The sequence below is a fragment of the Prunus mume genome, linkage group LG5, assembly GCF_029339155.1.
Source record: "Prunus mume cultivar Tortuosa linkage group LG5, ASM2933915v1, whole genome shotgun sequence".
NCBI lineage: Eukaryota > Viridiplantae > Streptophyta > Magnoliopsida > Rosales > Rosaceae > Prunus > Prunus mume.
The window spans coordinates 4344220-4363102 of NC_142702.1; the positions used below are offsets into that span (position 1 = coordinate 4344220).

Sequence of the window (18883 nt, forward strand, 5' to 3'; positions counted from 1 at the left end):
ATTACCTTTTATTAGCATGTTGTATCCTTTTCAGGTAGAATACGACGATGTCATATCTACCAATTTAGGTGAGAAGTCAAATTTGAGTTTTTAACTAAGCCTGAGTTACAGAATCTGAAAGCTTTACAAAAACATGCAGTTGCTAAAATAGTTAAAATAATTCAAAATAAAGATAAGCAATTAGATTTTCTTAAAGAAGAAGTAAAGTTCAAAAGAATTGAACAAGAACTTAGTAATGAGTCTTTACAATTCCAAATCCAAAACTTTGAAGAAAAATTAAAAAATGAAGTATGTTCTAATTTACCTAACGCCTTTTGGCACAGGAAAAAGCATGTAGTCAGTCTCCCATATGTTAAAGCCTTTAGCGAAAAGAATATTCCCACTAAAGCTAGGCCAATCCAATGAGTCAAGAAATAATGGAGTTTTGTAAGTCTGAAATTACTGAGTTATTATAGAAAGGAATAATTCACAAAAGTAAGTCGCCTTGGTCTTATCCTGCTTTTTATGTTCAAAAAAATGCTGAGTTAGAACGCGGAGTCCCAAGACTAGTTATTAATTATAAGCCACTCAATACAGTCTTAGAATGGATAAGATACCCAATTCCTAATAAAAGAGATTTGATAAATGGATTAGGAAATGCAGTTGTCTTTCCTAAATTTGATATGAAAAGTGGTTTTTGGCAAATTCAAATCACTAAGTCTGATAGGTATAAGACAGCATTTGTTATTCCATTTGGTCATTATGAATGGAATGTTATGCCCTTTGGTCTTAAGAATGCGCCTAGTGAGTTCCAAAATATAATGAATGAGATATTTAACTCTTATATTCATTTCTCCATAGTTTATATCGATGATGTCCTCATTTTTTCTCAGTCTGTAGAACAACATTGGAAACATTTGCATAAGTTCCTCCAGATAATTAAACAAAATGGTTTAGTCATCGCTGCTAAGAAAATTAAGTTATTCCAAACCAATATTCGATTCCTTGGTTTCAATATATGTCAGTCACAAATCAGTCCAATAGATCGAGTTATTCAATTTGCTAATAAGTTTCCTGAATCAAATCCTCGATAAAAGCCAGTTGCAAAGATTTTTAGGATCTCTAATATCAAAATCTGAGAAAACAATGTAAGCCTTTATTTGATAGGTTGCAGATCAATCCTCCTCCTTGGTCATCTATTCATACAAACATAGTCAAACAGATAAAAATTCATGTCAAGACACTTCCCTGTCTTGGTATCCCTTCAGTTGATTCATTCAAAATAGTTGAAACTGATGCCTCTGAAATTGGTTATGGAGGTATTCTTAAACAAAAAGTCAATTCAAGTCAATCTGAACAAATTGTTTGTTTTCATTCTAGTATTTGGACACAGTCGCAAAGTAATTATATTACTATTAAGAAATTATCTATTGTATTATGCATTACTAAATTTCAAGATGATTTATTAAATCAAAAATTTTAGTTCGAGTTGATTGTAAGTCCGCTAAGCATGTATTAGAAAAAGATGTTCAAAATATTGCATCCAAACAAATATTTGCACAATGGCAAGCAATTTTAAGTATTTTTTATTTTAATATTGAATATTTGAGAGGAAGTGAGAATTATGTTCCTGATTTTCTTACTAGAGAATTTCTGCAGGATAAACAATGGCCTCAAGAAAAGATAAGCAAAAGGAACAAGTCAATCAAAACCAGACCCAGTTAAAACAGAGTCGCCCTCTCAGATCGTCCCTTTCTCGGGATGCTCTCCTATTACCTGTTTGGGAACCACAGTTGGCCAATTTCGTCCTAATTACCAATCAGCATTAGTTTCCAGTTATGATCCTTTGCAAATCACCCCTCACGTCACTCCAGTTGCTCCTTCCCCAATCTCTTTCCAAAAATCCTCTCCTTATTTCCCAAAAAGTAGCACTCATCTTTTTGTTATTGAGCCCATTTATAAGTCTTACTACGCCAGATATGATGATTAAAAATCATTTTCCCCCACATTTCCATTATATGCCACAAAGTCCATATAAAACCCAGTATTACCGTGATATTCTCCATGAGACCCAGTCAATTGAAATTAAGCCTACCAGAGATAAAAATCAACCCCATATCATCCTCTATCATTTCTTCTATATTCGCCAAATCTTAAGCCAAGAAGATTGGGGTAAACACCCTTATCTTTTTTCTATCAGCTGATTATATATTGGTCACTCTTGACTACAGTCATTCATGGCATTGACTAATTAAACTGGTTGTTGTTCATGAGTTAGTTGACTATTTTTCATGGTCAACTTTTGGTGGGTTTAAGGCATTAACAACAGCCCGAGAAATGGTTAAATGTTGACCTTGGCTTGCAAACAGGGTTCCAGCTGCTGAGCTCGGTAAACCAAGGTGAACAAGATCAGCAGCTAAGCCCTGCCTGGGTTTTAGTTACTTAATTCTGACGGACTCTCTTTGTGGTGGTGGCATTTGTCACACTAATTAAGCCAGCCATATATCCTGAACCCTATGGAATGTACAACAGTACATGCTGGTCATACCAAGGACTCACCTAATTAAGCCACCATATACCTGAACCCTAAATGTATACATGGCATAACAAGTGAAACAATTTATGTGTGATAACAGGATGCTTCAGCTTGGCTGCTCAATGAGCCGGATAAGGCTTTGGCATTCATCTTGGCAGATAATGGTTTTGATGTATGGCTTGCCAACGCTCGCGAGACAGAATCTAGCAGCGGACACACATCACTTAGCCCTAATGATCCGGTACAATCACTTTGCTTTTATTTTAATCACACCATAATCTGCATCGTAATTAAGCTTATATGTACTAATGATACATGTTTATATATGTAGGCATACTGGGACTGGTCATGGGATGAATTGACTGCTTATGATCTTCCTGCTGCATTCCAGTATGTGAACAATCAATCAGGACGGAAATTACACTTATGTTGGTCATTCCTTGGTAAATATTTGCTGGATCCAGGTTTTTTTCTTTTTTTTTTTTTCTTTTTTGTAACACATATAATTAACAAATAAATATGACTGAGACTTGGAAAGTATTGAAATTATAGGGAACTTTGACTGCCCTTGCCGCCTTCTCCCAAGAAAAGCTGTTAAACCTGCTAAGATCAGCTGCTTTGCTTAGTCCAATTGCTTATCTTGGTCAGATATCGCCGTTTGGAAGAACTGCTGCCGACATATTTTTAGCTCAAGTAACACAACTCAATGAACTTTTATTTTATTTTGAAATTATGGGATTCTTAGTTCATTCATTATCAAGTAGATTAACTGACCAACACAGAAAGCATACTAGGCGCAGCCATAGCCACCGCACCAGCAAGGTCCCCATCAGAATTCCGAACAATGATACCAACTCTGCGGGATCCATCATTCAAATCCACCGCAACATCAACATTTAATTTAGAATACCCAGTCTGCGGCTGTTGGCACCGGACCACATTAGACGGCAAAGAAGCCTTCCTATGACGATCCAAAATATCAGCTTTGTATTCGACATCATAGTTCTTTACCCGACAAAGAATCTCCTATACTTGTAGAGCACCAACACCAAACAGCACATTAACTATAAATATTATATTAAGTATTTTTTCCGTCTTTTTTTTGTTAGAGCATCTCCAATCATACTCCCTATTTTAGAGTTTAGTTTTAATAAAGACTACATAGTTATTCCAAAGCTCTTCATAAAATTTATATATAGGGAGTTACAATGAGTAGGCTTACTTAAATGAGCTCCGAGTTAAGAAAGTCTCCATTGGACTCCTTAAATGAGATAGTAGGTCTTCTAGGAGCTCTTACACATCAGAAGCGATAAAGAGATTCCTAATGGCTCCTTATTATTAATGATTAGTATTTTAGCTTCTTTTTTGTTCTTTTTTCTTTTTGGAGCCATTCTAACATGATATTTTATTAGGGGCTGATTGTTACACAGGCTTAGACTAAATTTACTCCCCATGTTTGTTTCATCTAATCCTAGTCTTTATTCATGTTTGCTCCTACTCATTTTAACTCCCTAAATTAGGGGCATGATTGGACCATAACTTTTACAAAAAGCTCCCAAAATAGCTCGCTATCCTTTTTAGGTTTATAAAGATCTTATCATGGTGGATGATGTGAGCGTATGGAGTAGCTGATCGATTGGCCAATTATGCTTTGTCCTATTCTGGAGGTTCTCATAGGCATGAATGGTTTGGGATTCCCCCTGATTGGCTCCAAGATACTCTTGTACATGATGATTTGTACGTGATTTTGGTTTTGTTATTTGATGGCATGTGTGGTACTCTTTTTTATCCTGGGATTTTATCCCACGTAGTTATCTCCAAGAAGGTTTTAACATGGCCATAGTATACATGTCAGCGCTTTGTTCTATTGAATGAATTCTACCAATTTCTCTCTAAATAAAATTTTTTTTAAAAATAATTGAACCTGAAAATAAGAATCATGATGATGGTTCTATAATAGGATAAATTCATTTAAAATAGTATTAAATTATTAATCATTAATGATAGAGAGTTATTAGGAGTTCATTTCTCTCTTCTTGGAGCTCCAAGAGGCCTCCTTAATTTAGATTTTCTGACTCTATATATTTTAACTTAGGAGCACATTCAAGTAACCCATTCGAATTTATCATTCCAAGTGTTAGTTTCAAGTTTGAAGATGTCATTTTCTTAACTCTCCCTCCTTTCATCTTATTCCCTCAAAATTCAAAAACCATTTACTTCATCAAAACACAATCCAAAGGTTTATTTTTCAGTTAAGAAAATTACTTAAAAGGTGAAAACGTTCGATCCTTTCAACTTTTTTTTTTTGAAAAGGTTGATTTCATTCCATTAGAAGGGAGGAATAATAGGCATGTAAAGTGTGGCCTCGTTAAAACCTTCCCGGAGAAAACCACAAGGGAAAAACCCCGGGGTAGGAAAGAGTACCACATATGCCAATAACGTACAGAACAAGGAAAATTACATAACATCAGAAAACAAAACATCCTGTAGGAAAACTGGGGGATCAGTAACCCATTCTGCTGCTTCCTAGCTAGGAGTGTAGAGCATAGCGTGCCAGGCGAGTTGCAACCCCATTAGCCTTCCTCTCTGTAAACCTCAAATAGACACGCTCTTGTTTGGCCAAAAGTGTTTTACAATCCTCAATTAGGCAACCAAGGTGGGACAGATCAGCTTGGCCCTGTTGTACTGAGTGTAGAGCGCCTTGAGAATCCCCTTTTATATGACAGTCCAGGTTGGACCATTTGGCAGCATAGATTAAGCCTTCAACTTAAATGACGTTGGAAACAAATAAAATAAAATAAAAATTACAAGAGATCTTACCACATAAAGCGACCACCATTAGATTTCATTTAAATGAGCTTGAGTGGATGAGATTCAATGAAAATGAGAGAGAAGGAGACAGTAAAAAACGAAGAGTAACTTATTAAAATTGAAAATGGTTAGTTGGTTACATGGTTTAAATTAGTTGGCTATGTAGAGCTGGTGTATAACTGAAAATGAAAAGCTGTACAAAACAGAGAGAACGTTTAGGGCAGGGCCTTTCACCTATATATATACATTTCTCTCTGGTGAATTTACTTTTCTTTGTAGCTGGGGAAACAAGGGAGGCATATGTAAAGGGAAGAAGAAGAAGAAGACGACGTCGTCGTACGAAGGAGGAATCAAAGAAGTAAATAGATAAGAGTATATCAATGAGTCCACCAGGATCAGGAGACGCAACAGCGCGGGTGTGTTATAATATGACAGTTTTCATGAGAGGAGATTTTTGGCATGCGGAAACCCCCGCCAACAGATCTCTCCCATCGCTCAACAGCCAATTGGTCATCGTCATGCTCGTCACTCGCATTCTCATGGTTGCCTTCAAGCCCCTGCACCAGCCTCGTATTGTCGCTGATATTCTTGTAAGTAGCCTTATAGCTCTTATGAATATTGAAATGTCATATCTTCTTATATCAAAGCGGAAAAAAAAAAATCTACTTTTGTATAATGTGAGTTCGATAAGATTTTCACGTCAAAATTGTGTTACTCATCCATGTTCGGAAATAGGCGCTAACACAATAGTTCGTTTGTTATTATTATCTATGTTAACATGTTATATGTGTCAATTCGTATAAAATAAGAATTGAGTATAATTTGTTGATTGCATTTTCAACAGTGACACATAAGTTCTAGCATCAATATGCATCCATTAATGAACACTATTTGAAATACCATTTGTTGAGTGAATTGTACCATTGTAGTTTGATTATCCGAACCAACTTTTTTTTCAATCTCCATTAAGAATTATCCTTGTAAAAAGAAAAGAAATGAAAAGAAAAAAAACATATCAACCAAATCGGTTGACTATCAAATAACTTATTTGAGGAATTGCTACTGTATGTTTTTTTTTCTTTTATGAGGGTGGCGTGCTAGTGGGTCCATCTGTTATCGGTGGTATAAACTTTGCTCGCGCGTACATAGCTCCTTTCCACAACTTCTTGACAATAGAAACAATTGCAAGCTTGGGCCTCCTTTACTACATGTTCATGGTGGGTTTAGAGCTTGATTTCAAACCAGTAAAACGTGCTGGGAAGAAGGCTCTGAGCATTGCTCTCGCGGGCCTCGTCGTCACCGTACCCCTCGGCGCGGCTCTTCATTACTTTCTCCTTGGCAACGACTCTCGCTGGAAGTACAAGGGCAAAAGGCCCACCAGGTACGGGCCCTTGGTCTGGGGCATTACCCTCGGCACCACCAGCTTCCTCGACCTAGCTCGAATCCTCGCCGACCTCAAACTCCTCCATTCTGAGGTCGGTCGGCTTGCCCTATCCGCCGCCGTCATTGCTGAGTTATGCTCATGGTTTCTTCTTGTCGTGACCATGTCGGTAATGACTGCGGCCGGGTGGCGCGGGTTCGCGACCACCGTAGCCTTCGTAGTCGTCTGTGTTTTTGTTCTTCGGCCTGCTCTCTTGTGGGCAATCCGCTGCAAATTTACCGAGAACAAAAAGAATAATAATAACGATATGGACCTTAACGTGTGCTTTGTCCTGTTCGGTGTCGTGATATTCGGGTTCATAACGCAAACATGTGGGTCCCACTTCATCGTCGGGCCTTTCGTGTTGGGAGCCATCATGCCCAAGAAGGGAGAGATGAAGAAGATGGTGATGCAGAGGATCCAAAACTATGTCTATCTGCTCATGATGCCCCTTTTCTTCTTGTTCGTCGGGCTAAGGACCGATTTCAGGCATGTTGTTTATGAGGACGTTGAGAACCAAGTGCCCTACGGTGCAGCTCACGCGTGCCGTGTCATGGTGGTTATCGTTCTGTCTTCCGCTTCTAAGATTTTCACCACCTTTCTCGTCGCCTTAATCCACAAAATTCAACCTTGGGACAGTTTTACTCTTGGGATACTCATGAACACTAAAGGATTATTGGGACTCATCATTCTCAACTCTGCTAAGGACCTACAAGTAAGTACTATTCTACCCCACTCGTTATTTCATAAACTAGTTAACAAGTTAATACGACATCAAACATTATTTTTCCAAGTTATATTATATATATGATTCTAAACAACACATATTCAAACAAGAATTTACTTGATGAATCAATTGTTCGAATTCATAATCTGACAACATCGTAGTATTAATTAATTACATGTCTATATGGTGCATATCATGTCTATAGGTCTTGGACCACCGAACGTTTGCAGTAATGATGAGTGCAATTTGGCTAATGACGGTTCCTGTTGGACCCTTCCTAGCCCTGGGTTACAAGACCACAAGGGCTTCCGCACAATACAAAATCAGGAACATACAAAGCTTAGAACCTGATACCGAGCTTCGAATCCTCACATATACCCACACCTCCACCAACGTCTCCGGCATTGTAGACCTCCTTGAGGCTTCAAATCCATCCCGACAATCCTGGATCTACGTCTTCGCCGTCCAACTTGTGGAGCTCACCGGCCAAGCTTCGGCCATGCTCATCGTGCATGACGCTTGTAAAGCTAACACAAATCACACCTGGGCCAACACCGAGGCACAACCTGAGTCATTCACCTCTAGAAATGCCTTTGAAAGCTACGCCAAGGGAAGAGAAAACGTTTATGTTCAAGCACTCACGACCGTTTCAGCCTACAACACCATGCACGAGGACATATGCAATCTGGCTGAGGAGAAGTGCATCAACCTCATAATCATCCCGTTCCACATGCAAGCTAATATAGATGGCGCCATGGAGGATGCCAACCCAAGTTTGAAGGGCATCAACAATAACGTGATCGAAAAGGCCCCGTGCTCCGTGGCGGTTTTTGTCGACCGCGGGCTTAGTATGTCCCATGTGACCGAATCCTGCAAGGACGCCTCCCAGGCCTACCGCCACTTCGCCATGTTCTTCATCGGAGGGGCAGATGACCGCGAGGCATTAACGTATGCATGGAGGATGGCAGGAAATCCGAGGGTTAACTTAAAGGTTGTACGGTTTATCGTTACCCCAAATAACAACGAAGGCAACAAGAAGAAGGAAACTGATCCAAAGGTAATGGAAGACAGTGGGAGGGAGAAGCAAATAGACGATTTGTACGTGGACCAATTTAGGCTGAAGTCCAAGCACAACCCCAACATACAATTCTTGGAGGAGGCCATGAATAGCTGGGAACAAACTCTGAATCTCATAAGGGAGTTGGAGGGTGAATATGACTTGTACATAGTGGGAAGACGGCATGGAAGCACATCACCGGCGAAGGCATTTTTGGATCATTATTTGAGCCAGACTGACGATCAATTGGGGCCTCTCGGGGAAGCATTATTGACTTCAAGTTTTGCAATTAACGCATCCATTCTTGTAGTGCAGCAGGGGGCCGCTGTGGATGAACCAGAGGATGAAAACGTCTCGGTTATATGAAATTAGCAAAAACCCTTCAAAATTCTTTGTGAACTTGGAATAGGATGACTCGACTGAGATCCTTTTCCTTTCTTTTTTGCCTTTCGTTTTGTTTTGCTAAATCAGGAAAAGTCATAAAGAAATTATTCACCCTTTTCATTGCATCTAGTTTTGAACCGTGTCAGTTCTATATTCAAGATATATTAGAATGATACTAAGAGTTTCAGGAAAGAGCTTGTAGCTAAAGTGATTGTGAGTAGGTGCATTTGAAGTTCTCCCACTAAGAAGCGATGTTAGACCAACAAGTAAATGGCGGAGCTTGGATGAAACATTGGACATGCAGCTTTTCTTGCATATGTTTGAGCTAAAAAATTTCCTGGTTCTTAATCACGTTTATGTTAATACATAATTTTATAAAGAATGAAGACGGTGCTAATAATGCAACTTAATTAGTCTATGGACTGAATTGTGAACAAAATCCTCATATAGAATTTCAATGTCTAATGAAATATCTGTAGAATTTCAATCTTTATAACTTCTGACTATTAGCTACACTTGTCACATGAGAATCTTCTGTCTGACTAAGAAAAAATTAAAAAAGAATAATTACAGCTATATTTGAAACTTACCTATTAACCTGTCCATTCACACTATGAAGACGAAGAAGAAGAAGAAGAAGCAATCACAATAAAAAGACCTTATTACACTCGTACACTGAGATGGTTGTCATCCATTCCGGGTGGCGACAATGGTGGAACAGCAGCTTCTTCAAATTCAGCTGCGTCAACTTCCAAGGCCTTCCTGATAGTAGCCTTACTCTCTCCAATTCTGCCAATCTTCCTTGATGGGAGGGATTGGGAGGCAGTAGCTCTAGAAGAGTTGCTACTATCAATTGTCAACAAAAACTTTTCTTTTGAGAGAGCTGTTGGGGCAGATGCAATAACAGAGCTGAACACTCCCGACTCCCGTAGTCCTTGTATTATGACCTGAGATGTACAACAAGGGATAGCTTTTAAAATTATTCAGACATATATATCTATACTAATAAAAAAACCAACTCAATTGTGTTCTGTGCGACCTTAAGTTTTGATTTGAAGCTTTGTCAAATATCTTCATCAGAATTTAATTACAGTTTGTTAATTACATTATTAGCATGAGTTGATCATTTTCAAATATAATAAGCAGCTAAAAATTAATATGAATTATTTGAAGTTCATAGATAAAGATAACCCACTTCCCACTATCAAATTAACTTCCTCCTTTACTTTCGTCCCTCTCTTTCCCTCTGATTATCAACCACTTACGCCCTATCTATTGTAATATACATTATTTTCAGCAAATGAAATTATAAAAGGTCTAGTACAACTGCATGATATAAACACTTGATATGACAGTCTTTCATTACTAGCCAAAAGAAAAATTAAATATGTCTACTTATACCTTTTCTAGACTTCATCCATCACATTAAATAAAAATACAACTACAATGTATCACATTATGCAAAAATACAATTACGGTAAATTTTTCATTACTAGTCAACTTCAAATGTGTCTTCTGCACTAGATATATCAGCTATGAAAGAAAAAAAAAATTGTGACCACTAGTTAGATTCTTTTGTATCTCTTTTCAATTAATTTTTTTGTGGTGAAGAATATTGATAAACATGCTTACCATGGGAGCATATATTCGAGTCAAAATGCCTTTTCTCATAAGTTTCAATTTTATGTCTTTGTCATCCCATACAATGTGTTCATGGTACCTAGAATAGAAGCCAAGCTCAAACATTAATTCACAATAAAGGATTATCAATAATGAAGAGTAAGCTAATTCCAACAGTTCTCCCCAAAATATACGGCATTTGAATTAATACAACTCAAATTTTAAAAGAGGATTAAGATAAGCAAAATAACTTGCACAGAAGATTTTACCATTTCAGCATTTCGTCCTTGGTTGCAGTCGAAGCAACTATGAATGCCTGAAATGCTAATTGTTGGTTAGTATATGAAAGAGTTAGCACAACGAAATGCAATGAAAAAGCACTGAAGACCTGGCAGCCATTTTAATTGTTACCAAAAGAAAGGGGAAATAGAAGGGAAAAGACAAGTCCAAATTCTATTTACAAATTCGTAGAATATTAGCAAAATCTGCTAAATGATTTCAGTAGAAAGTCACTATGCCATATATGCCTCGCTGTAAGATTACGCTTGAAGTTAGAAAATAACACAACTATATTCCTTTTTAATTATTCAATAAACAGCTCAATCAATAAGAATGTGCTTCAAATTTTCAAGAATTCTATTTCTATAAACAACTAAACTTGACAGTCACCACTAGATCCCAAGTTAATCCAAATAGCCTCCTTGACTGCTTTGAATGAAAATGACCACATACAAGAAGTAAATTGCCATGACTCACATAACTTTTTCTGAACTTATCAGATTAATAACAGCAACTCATCTTATTGCCACATTACCCTCTCCTAGGCCTCAAATTTCTTCCAACCAGTTGTATAAGTATCCCTTGTGAACTTTCCCTTTCTATATTGGACCCTTTATAGCTTAGTGCCTATCATGGTCACATTATATAATTCTTCCATATGGACCAACTAGTTAGTTTTATAAACTTAACCAGTTATATCAAGTGCTTGATGATACTGTAATGCAAGTGGAAGAGTTTAACAAGATCTAAACAAAGCATTGAACTCACAGATCTGTCAAATTCCAACATAAAGCATCTTTTCACATCTTCCTTTGTTGGCTTGCAGCCACACCGATCACGTCTAGAAGTCAAGTCTGAAAATCGGGCATATGTGTAGTGTAGAACAGCAGCCTCTTCAAATTTGACTTCACTAAAAGGAATTACAAGAAATATGATTACTGGGATGAATAAGTTCAATAAAAAAAACACTACTCTTTCCATATAAAATTACAGTACTTTGGGGTTTTCATATAATTGTGCCATCTGTGTGCACCATTAGGACGGAGATGATCTTGGATTCGAGCAGCTGACTTCCCATTTCCATAAGTCAAAAAATAGTTTGGGTTGCCACGAGTTGATTCTTTGTACATGCCAAAGTATGTATCTTTTGGTACATGGTCATAATTCCTCTTAAACATGGATACCTGTTTGTGTAGATACAAGAGCAAGACATAGATCAAAGACCATATATTAATGCTAATTGAAATATAAAATAGAGATGATGTGCAGCATTTTAAAAATCAACCAGGATAGATTTATTTGTAGCAAGGTTCGTGACTACCGCATCTTTATGCAGCACACTCCATATCCTATATATTACTTCTCCTAATCCCACAGTTGCCTACTTATCTCCAAACACTATGCCATTATTGAATTAATAACACGTTAACTTCAAAGCTTTCTGTCTAGATTTGAAAACAAGGCAGATCAAGGTAATAGCAAGTTTAATTACAAATTGGAACCATTTCACGTTCTTGGGTAAACATTTAAAACAACATAGCTGGTCTCTGATCCATTAATTCGGATTATATAAAGGCCTAATCTGGTTTTGGTAAAAAAGTATTTTTGATATTAGGAATTGATCAGAAATGTTTTTTTGCATTTAGTTTTAGATCAAAGTTGAAAACTCAAACTAAAGTTAAACTAAAACACCAAAAATGATTATAAAATTATACAAAATGCCACAATTTTGACTTTCAAAAGGTCAAAAATTGGTTGACTTGGGACCTAAAACTAATATAACATAAACCACTATTGGTTTGACTCAGAAAAGAAAATAGGATCCTCACATTTCCAAATTTCAATACTATTTGTGAACCAAATTTCCTATTATATAAATCGGCAGTGTGTTTAACAACTTTGTCCTTGCATAGTTTAACTGGGCAACAATATACTGTTTTCCAGCATGGTAAGTCTAAGACTAAGGATAAGGTTAGGAACTCATCACAAATTCAAAGTTATGATACGCATGATGAAGGAACAGGCAGCAACATATGCTATGTACCTTATTTTACTATCTAAAGACCCATATAGAATAACAAATATCAATCTATTGATTGTTGAACTCTAGAGATATAGTGAAGTCTATTTAACCAAACAAAAAAGGCAAGAGACGATAGAGGAAATTCACCTCAGTAAAAGGTTCCTTAATATCATCGCGTTCAACACTGCTCTCCTACTCAAAAAAAAATAAGCACAGTTAGTTAAATCACTGAATAAAAGCATCAGGGCAGAAACAGGAGCCAATACAAGAAATTAACAAGACTAGCATGCTTGATCATCTTTACATGTCCCAAAATCACACAATTTAAAAGTATCTAAACAATTTCACATACATAGTTCGGGAAAATAACCATATCCACATTCCTAGGCACGTCAAGCAGCAACTGCCTCAAAGAATACTCCTTGGCACCAGCTGGGTGCAGTAACTCATCCGTGTCAAGATGAATTATCCAGTCCATTCCAGCATCCTGATATTTTTGTATGCAGGAGAAAGTTCCAAGCAGATAAAAAAGAAATAAATCAACAAAACCTATTATTATCATAAGGTAAAACTAACAACATAGGAACCAGTAATATGAGAAAAATCTTTCATACCCTTGCCATGACAATAGCCATCTCCATATTGAGAGATTGCTTCACAAATAGCTCATAATTGCAAGGTTTGTAAAAGAAACTGGACAGCCAAGTCTCATTCCAAATTCGGCTGTTGGTACCAAAAACAAGAAGCATAAAATACAAGTGATTTCAGCGAAAATGAAAATAGAATTCTTCTCAGAAGCAGATAACCGCACTGCTGATATGACCTCCACTTGGACAGCTGTGCTTGCTGTTCAAAAAGCACCGCCATGTTTTACTTATCTATTTTTTAGTTTTTGATCCATTTCCCGGCAAGGTTTATTGGTGCAGAATCAATCTGCAGGTTAGGTTTTAAATTTTAACTCTCAATTTTAAGGACTCTTTAGTAGCCCAAAACTCGGGAGTTAAAACTTGAAAGCTAAGCCCTAAACAGGCATGTTTTGCTCTTTATTTCAGTGCAATTTGAACAGCCAGAGGGGCCATCTGAATTATGTGGGTCTCCACAGAGCGGTTATCCATTCCAAAGGCGGATTTTGTGTGTGTGTGTGTGTGTGCATCTACCAAACAACAAAAGAGATAGATATAGAGAAGATTAATCACAACTGACAGGAATCGTAATAATAACATAAGATTACATTAGTAGTAAGCATATAGTCCAAGAAGAACAGCGGCAAAATCAACTAACCTGTTAGCTTGCTGCTCCTCAAGCTGTTTTGTTCTGTATATCACTTTTACTCCCTGAAAAGTACCACAAAATTTATCCTCGACAAATTTTACAACATTAAGCACAGTAGAACTAACAGTAGAAATGCATTTGAAGAACATAAGCAGTCAGAGTGAAATATATTTTAACTCACAGGAATGGACTCCAGAATTTTAGCTACTTCAGGAGATGCAGCCTTTCCTTCCACAAAAAGGAAAAAGGTAGTAGCTCCAATGACCTTGTGATAAAACATCCATGGTAAAATCTGATCTAAGCCAGCTGAAGTACTCGTAGTAATACATATCTGCACACAAAACTAACTTGTTAAGAGAGGAAAACTTCATTCCACCAAAATGTTTGCTTTCCTGATATTAATAAGCAGTAGTCATAAAATAACTAGAACAGGAAAGTCCTAATGACACCTGATTCATATAATCAAATTCTACTACCCAACCATTCACTCTATATACAGGTACCATATAAAGTCTAATATGTAAACAGGCAATGTTATCCCTCACTGCGAGTCCGCAGAACAGGTTGGCAATGAAACAATCAATCGCATTACATTTATCTATTTGAATACCCAAGTTGCTCATGATTATACATCAAACCACATATAACACTCATTAAATGGCTGTAGCTAATTCTTCATTACATTCCATGATTTGAAGAACTATGATATTTCCTATATTCTTAGGCTGTGCAGAATCACTTGACATGCCATTGTCAATGTTTAATCTCTAGAGCAGGGCCTGCACGGTGGGTTCAATTCGGGGCAAAAGAAGAAAAGGAAAACCCATCTTTGCAAGTCTAAAGCATATATAATAGTGTCTTGTATTAACAAGTCAGGCAAGTCTATTTGGAAAGAAAGGTTAAGTTGAGGTTTCCAGAATACGGATGAAGTTGGTTCACATGGTTTCCAGAATATGGATGAAGTTGGTTCACATTGCATGGAATTTGAACAGAAAGTGCTTCATGATTGAGATGATAATATGAAAACTCAAGCACCATATGTAATCTCCAGTGAAGAGCAGCTACTATGCTGCAACAAAATTCACTTCAATTGTAAGCTTTTGGTTTTTTATTTATTTTTGGTTACCTCTGTTCTAGCTTTAGCTGATCTGTGTTTGCTTTGCCTCAAATTATTGAAGCAACTTACTGCATTAACTAGCGCTGAAAAACAATTTAACAATCCAAGGGTCCATGGTTCAAGTGAAAAATCAAAAGCTCTGGTCTGAAAAGAGAGAATTCAAAATTCATAACAAAAACTTGCTAGTTCCTAGATTCTCCGCAACAAAACTATTGCTTGACCAATGCACCACCAACAAATCACACCTAGTGTTGGGATAGCGGCTCAAATTAGTTGTCAAAGGCATGGAGGATAACCGACGACTGGTCAGAGACAAAGGGGGACCAGTCGGTATTAAAGTTTGGTCACTTTCGGTGCAAACCGACTGGAGACAGGTCAGCCCTGCGCATGATTATGTTTCCTTTTTCGATTTTGAGTCCTATTAGGGCATGTTTTTGGATTCCTAGTTCTATTGAGCTTGGGTAACTTGCTCTAGTGAAACTAGGGTTTTGAAAGGGAGACTATAAGTATATCCTTATGGTGTTAGTCTCCGTGGTGTGTGATCAAAGGGGGTGATCAAAAGATGTCTAGTGGCTTTGAAGATTTCGCCCATATGGTTGTGGCATACCGAGTGAGAGAAAAACTATGGGAGTGTGAGAGTGAGTTTCTTGGGTGTACTGGGGTTGAGATGAGTGAAATTACTTGTGAGTGTGAGGGAAGAGGCTATCTCCTCTTCAATGTAATTTTACTATCTTTCTGCCGGATCGTCTTCATTAGCTTTGTGTGTTGTGTGATTGATTGTTTTCTTCATTTTATTCTCTTGGTTGTTTTTGCGATCTTCGGCTAGGAATTGTGTGTGAATTCTTAACACCTAGTACACACCAAAAACTGTTCAACCAATCAATGAACAAACAAAAAACTATAAAGAAAACACCTATGACCCATGAACTGAGAACATTAGCACCAAATGGGCAGACGATCCATTTTCAAACATAAGCATACCAGCATGAGAAAAAGGATCTATTAGCCAAACAGCATTGCACCAAAATATAACTAAAAGAGCTAAACTTATCGCAAAAAGTGAAATGCAAGATTGGCACAACTCCTTTATCCTTTCTATAAAAAAAAAAAAAAGGCTCACTACATATAAACAGCCTCAAAAAAAAATCTAGAACCCGTAATCTTAAACCCAGATACAGATCAGACGACAGTCGCCAATTTCACAAAGTAACAAAGCTTTTGGCATCAAACTGTACGACCCCTCAGAATTTTCGAATCCAGCAGCAAAACCCATAACCAGATCAACCTCAAATCCAAAAAGAAAGAAGAAAAAAGAACACACCTTTGGTCTCAAATTGGACACAGAATCAAACTTCCAATTCTGATAGTAGGGAAACGAAGGCGAGGCTGAACGGCCGAGGCTGAGGCAATCGGACGGCGTGGAGTGAACAACAGCGGAGGAGAGAGGAGAGGCGTCCATGCCGGGGAAGAGGTGGTGGGAACCAGGTGGGGACCACCGAGTGGTGGGGTCGGGGATGCCACCGCGCCATTGGAGAATGAAGGCTAAGGCTGCGAGCGAAAGAGGGAGGAGAGTGAGGAGGAGGAGGAGCTTCGATGTGAAAGTCTGAGATGACGAGGAGGAAGAAGACTGCGGAGTTGAGCGGAGCGGGGCGTGGAGGTGGTGGTGAAGGTGGTGGTTAGTCATGATGGTCGTTTTACTTTTACGTCATGTGAGACTTTACAGCTTCACTGGGATTTTAGCAAACAATTTCTTCTTTTGCTTTTAAATAAAGTTTGAAAAACAGCTCCTGCTACAATTTAATCACGCTACCTTTTCAAGAATTGAAAAATAAATAAATAAATAAAAATAACACTAAATTAGAAAAAGGGTAAACTGTTGAAATGCCCCTTGAACTTTTACCTAATTATTAATTTACCCCCTGACTTTCTTTTTAGAAAATTAAGGACTCGAACTAAATTTTATTCTCAATTTCCCCCCTGCCGCCTAAATTCTCAATATTTCATCCAATTTGTCGTTAAATATGAGGGCAAATTGGTCATTTCATATGTTAAAAATAATTCAATACTGTAAAATAAAATGGTATGACATATAAAATGAAAATAATTTTAATTTTAATAAACAAAGGGCTGGGACCCATCCATCATTTCTTCTTTCTCTCTCTCGGCGACCAAACCCTTTCTTCCCTCTCTCTCTACGACTCCCTCTCTTTGCGACCAAAACCATCAAGCCCCACCCTCCAACAACCCTATTTATTCAGATCTTGAATCCATTGATGAGTTGTGCAATTTGAGGTCGAGATTTTGGGTGAAAGGGCAATGAACTTGTGAGGTGAAGAGGTATGGACCTTTAAGTGAAATTAAAATACAGGGTTTTTTTTTTTTTTTGTTCAAATCCTCAAGGAATACGAATTGAGAATAAAATTTAGTTCCATCCCGGATTACATTACATAATCATGGTCATTACATAATCACGTTCACGTAGATTATGAGGCCTATAATGAATTTGGGTTTTTGATCCAAATGATTACTTTAACCCAAGGTGTACTCTCACCACTATTCAAAACACTTAACACGTGCCCATGAACATAATCATAGTTCCATAAATATGAAACAAAGAATTAACTATGATTATGTTAATAGACAAGTGTCAAGTGGTGAGAAGGATTATGATGGTACACCTTGGGTTAAAGTAGTGAGCAAAAATATTTCCATGAACTTATGCCCGAATTCTCTTTTAGTCCTCCAACCAAATTTTTCACTCTAATTGTCCTTAAACTCTTTCTTTCATATCATATAGCTTTGGGGTAAATTAAACTTTAAACCCTAAAAAAACAAAAAAAACACCACTTTGAGATGCCCTAATAACCCTAGACCCTAGCACTCACCGCAATCTAGACCAAACAATATTGTATACGACCCATTCACATGACATGAATTCGCAATCCTAAATCAATATTCAGGTTGGGGCTTAACGGGTTGTGTTGAAAACGTGTACCCATTAGCCACCAATCAAGTTAACGGGTTGTATCATGTGAATTCTCGAATACTTGTTATCACCCGTTAAGAGTATAGCAATTTTGTAGTTTTATATGTCTTTCTTTTTTTCTTCCCTTCCTTCTGTTGAGGCCCAAAAAAGTCAATGGTTAGGCCCAAATAAGTTTCCTACCCAATATGATATTGTATTAAGGAAAGTCACATATCATAGTACACGAAGGCTCGTCATATACAAGTCATAGTCCACATGTCATGCTAAATAAATAATTTGTCATGCCAAGGACTGAGATAATATTATAAAATACAAGCCCATGCTAAACTAAGCACCATGTCCCTCTTCAAGGACGATAAAATTGAAGCACGCCAAGCAACACGCCACGCCAAGCAAGGAATTATTATTCCGCACCCAATCACGCCACAAGCTTTAAGTGGGCCCCAAGCCACTCAAATACCCAGGGCTTGCTTGAGTGGGTTGTGGTATGGATAGTAATAAATTGTCATGAGACCCATTGATGGGCCGAGAAATGGAAGTCTCGGGTTGCTTGGGAGCCTCGGGACTCAAGCTCATTTCATAGGCCCAAACATGTGGGTGAGCACAAGATAGAAAAGAATAGTCCATCACTCCAAACAAAAATAGACCAAAATAGCCTATTGACTCAACCAA

The 18883-nt window shown here is 37.6% G+C and overlaps 1 protein-coding gene and 1 pseudogene across 1 annotated transcript; one reads left to right on the plus strand and one right to left on the minus strand.

Annotated features, from left to right (window-relative positions):
- The first annotated feature begins 5754 nt into the window (after positions 1-5754).
- LOC103330740 (cation/H(+) antiporter 15 pseudogene) lies at positions 5755-9007 on the plus strand (annotated as a pseudogene).
- A 303-nt stretch (positions 9008-9310) lies between these two features.
- On the minus strand, positions 9311-17028 carry LOC103330737 (glycosyltransferase-like KOBITO 1). The gene is made up of 11 exons (XM_008233343.3): positions 16547-17028; positions 14290-14439; positions 14118-14170; positions 13451-13559; positions 13189-13323; positions 12984-13028; positions 11810-11997; positions 11582-11723; positions 10804-10850; positions 10547-10634; positions 9311-9861 (listed from the first exon to the last, which is right to left on the minus strand). The coding sequence occupies exons 1-11, from the start codon at positions 16907-16909 to the stop codon at positions 9577-9579; spliced, it is 1605 nt and encodes a 534-aa protein (XP_008231565.2). The 5' UTR covers positions 16910-17028; the 3' UTR covers positions 9311-9576.
- Positions 17029-18883: the final 1855 nt, after the last annotated feature.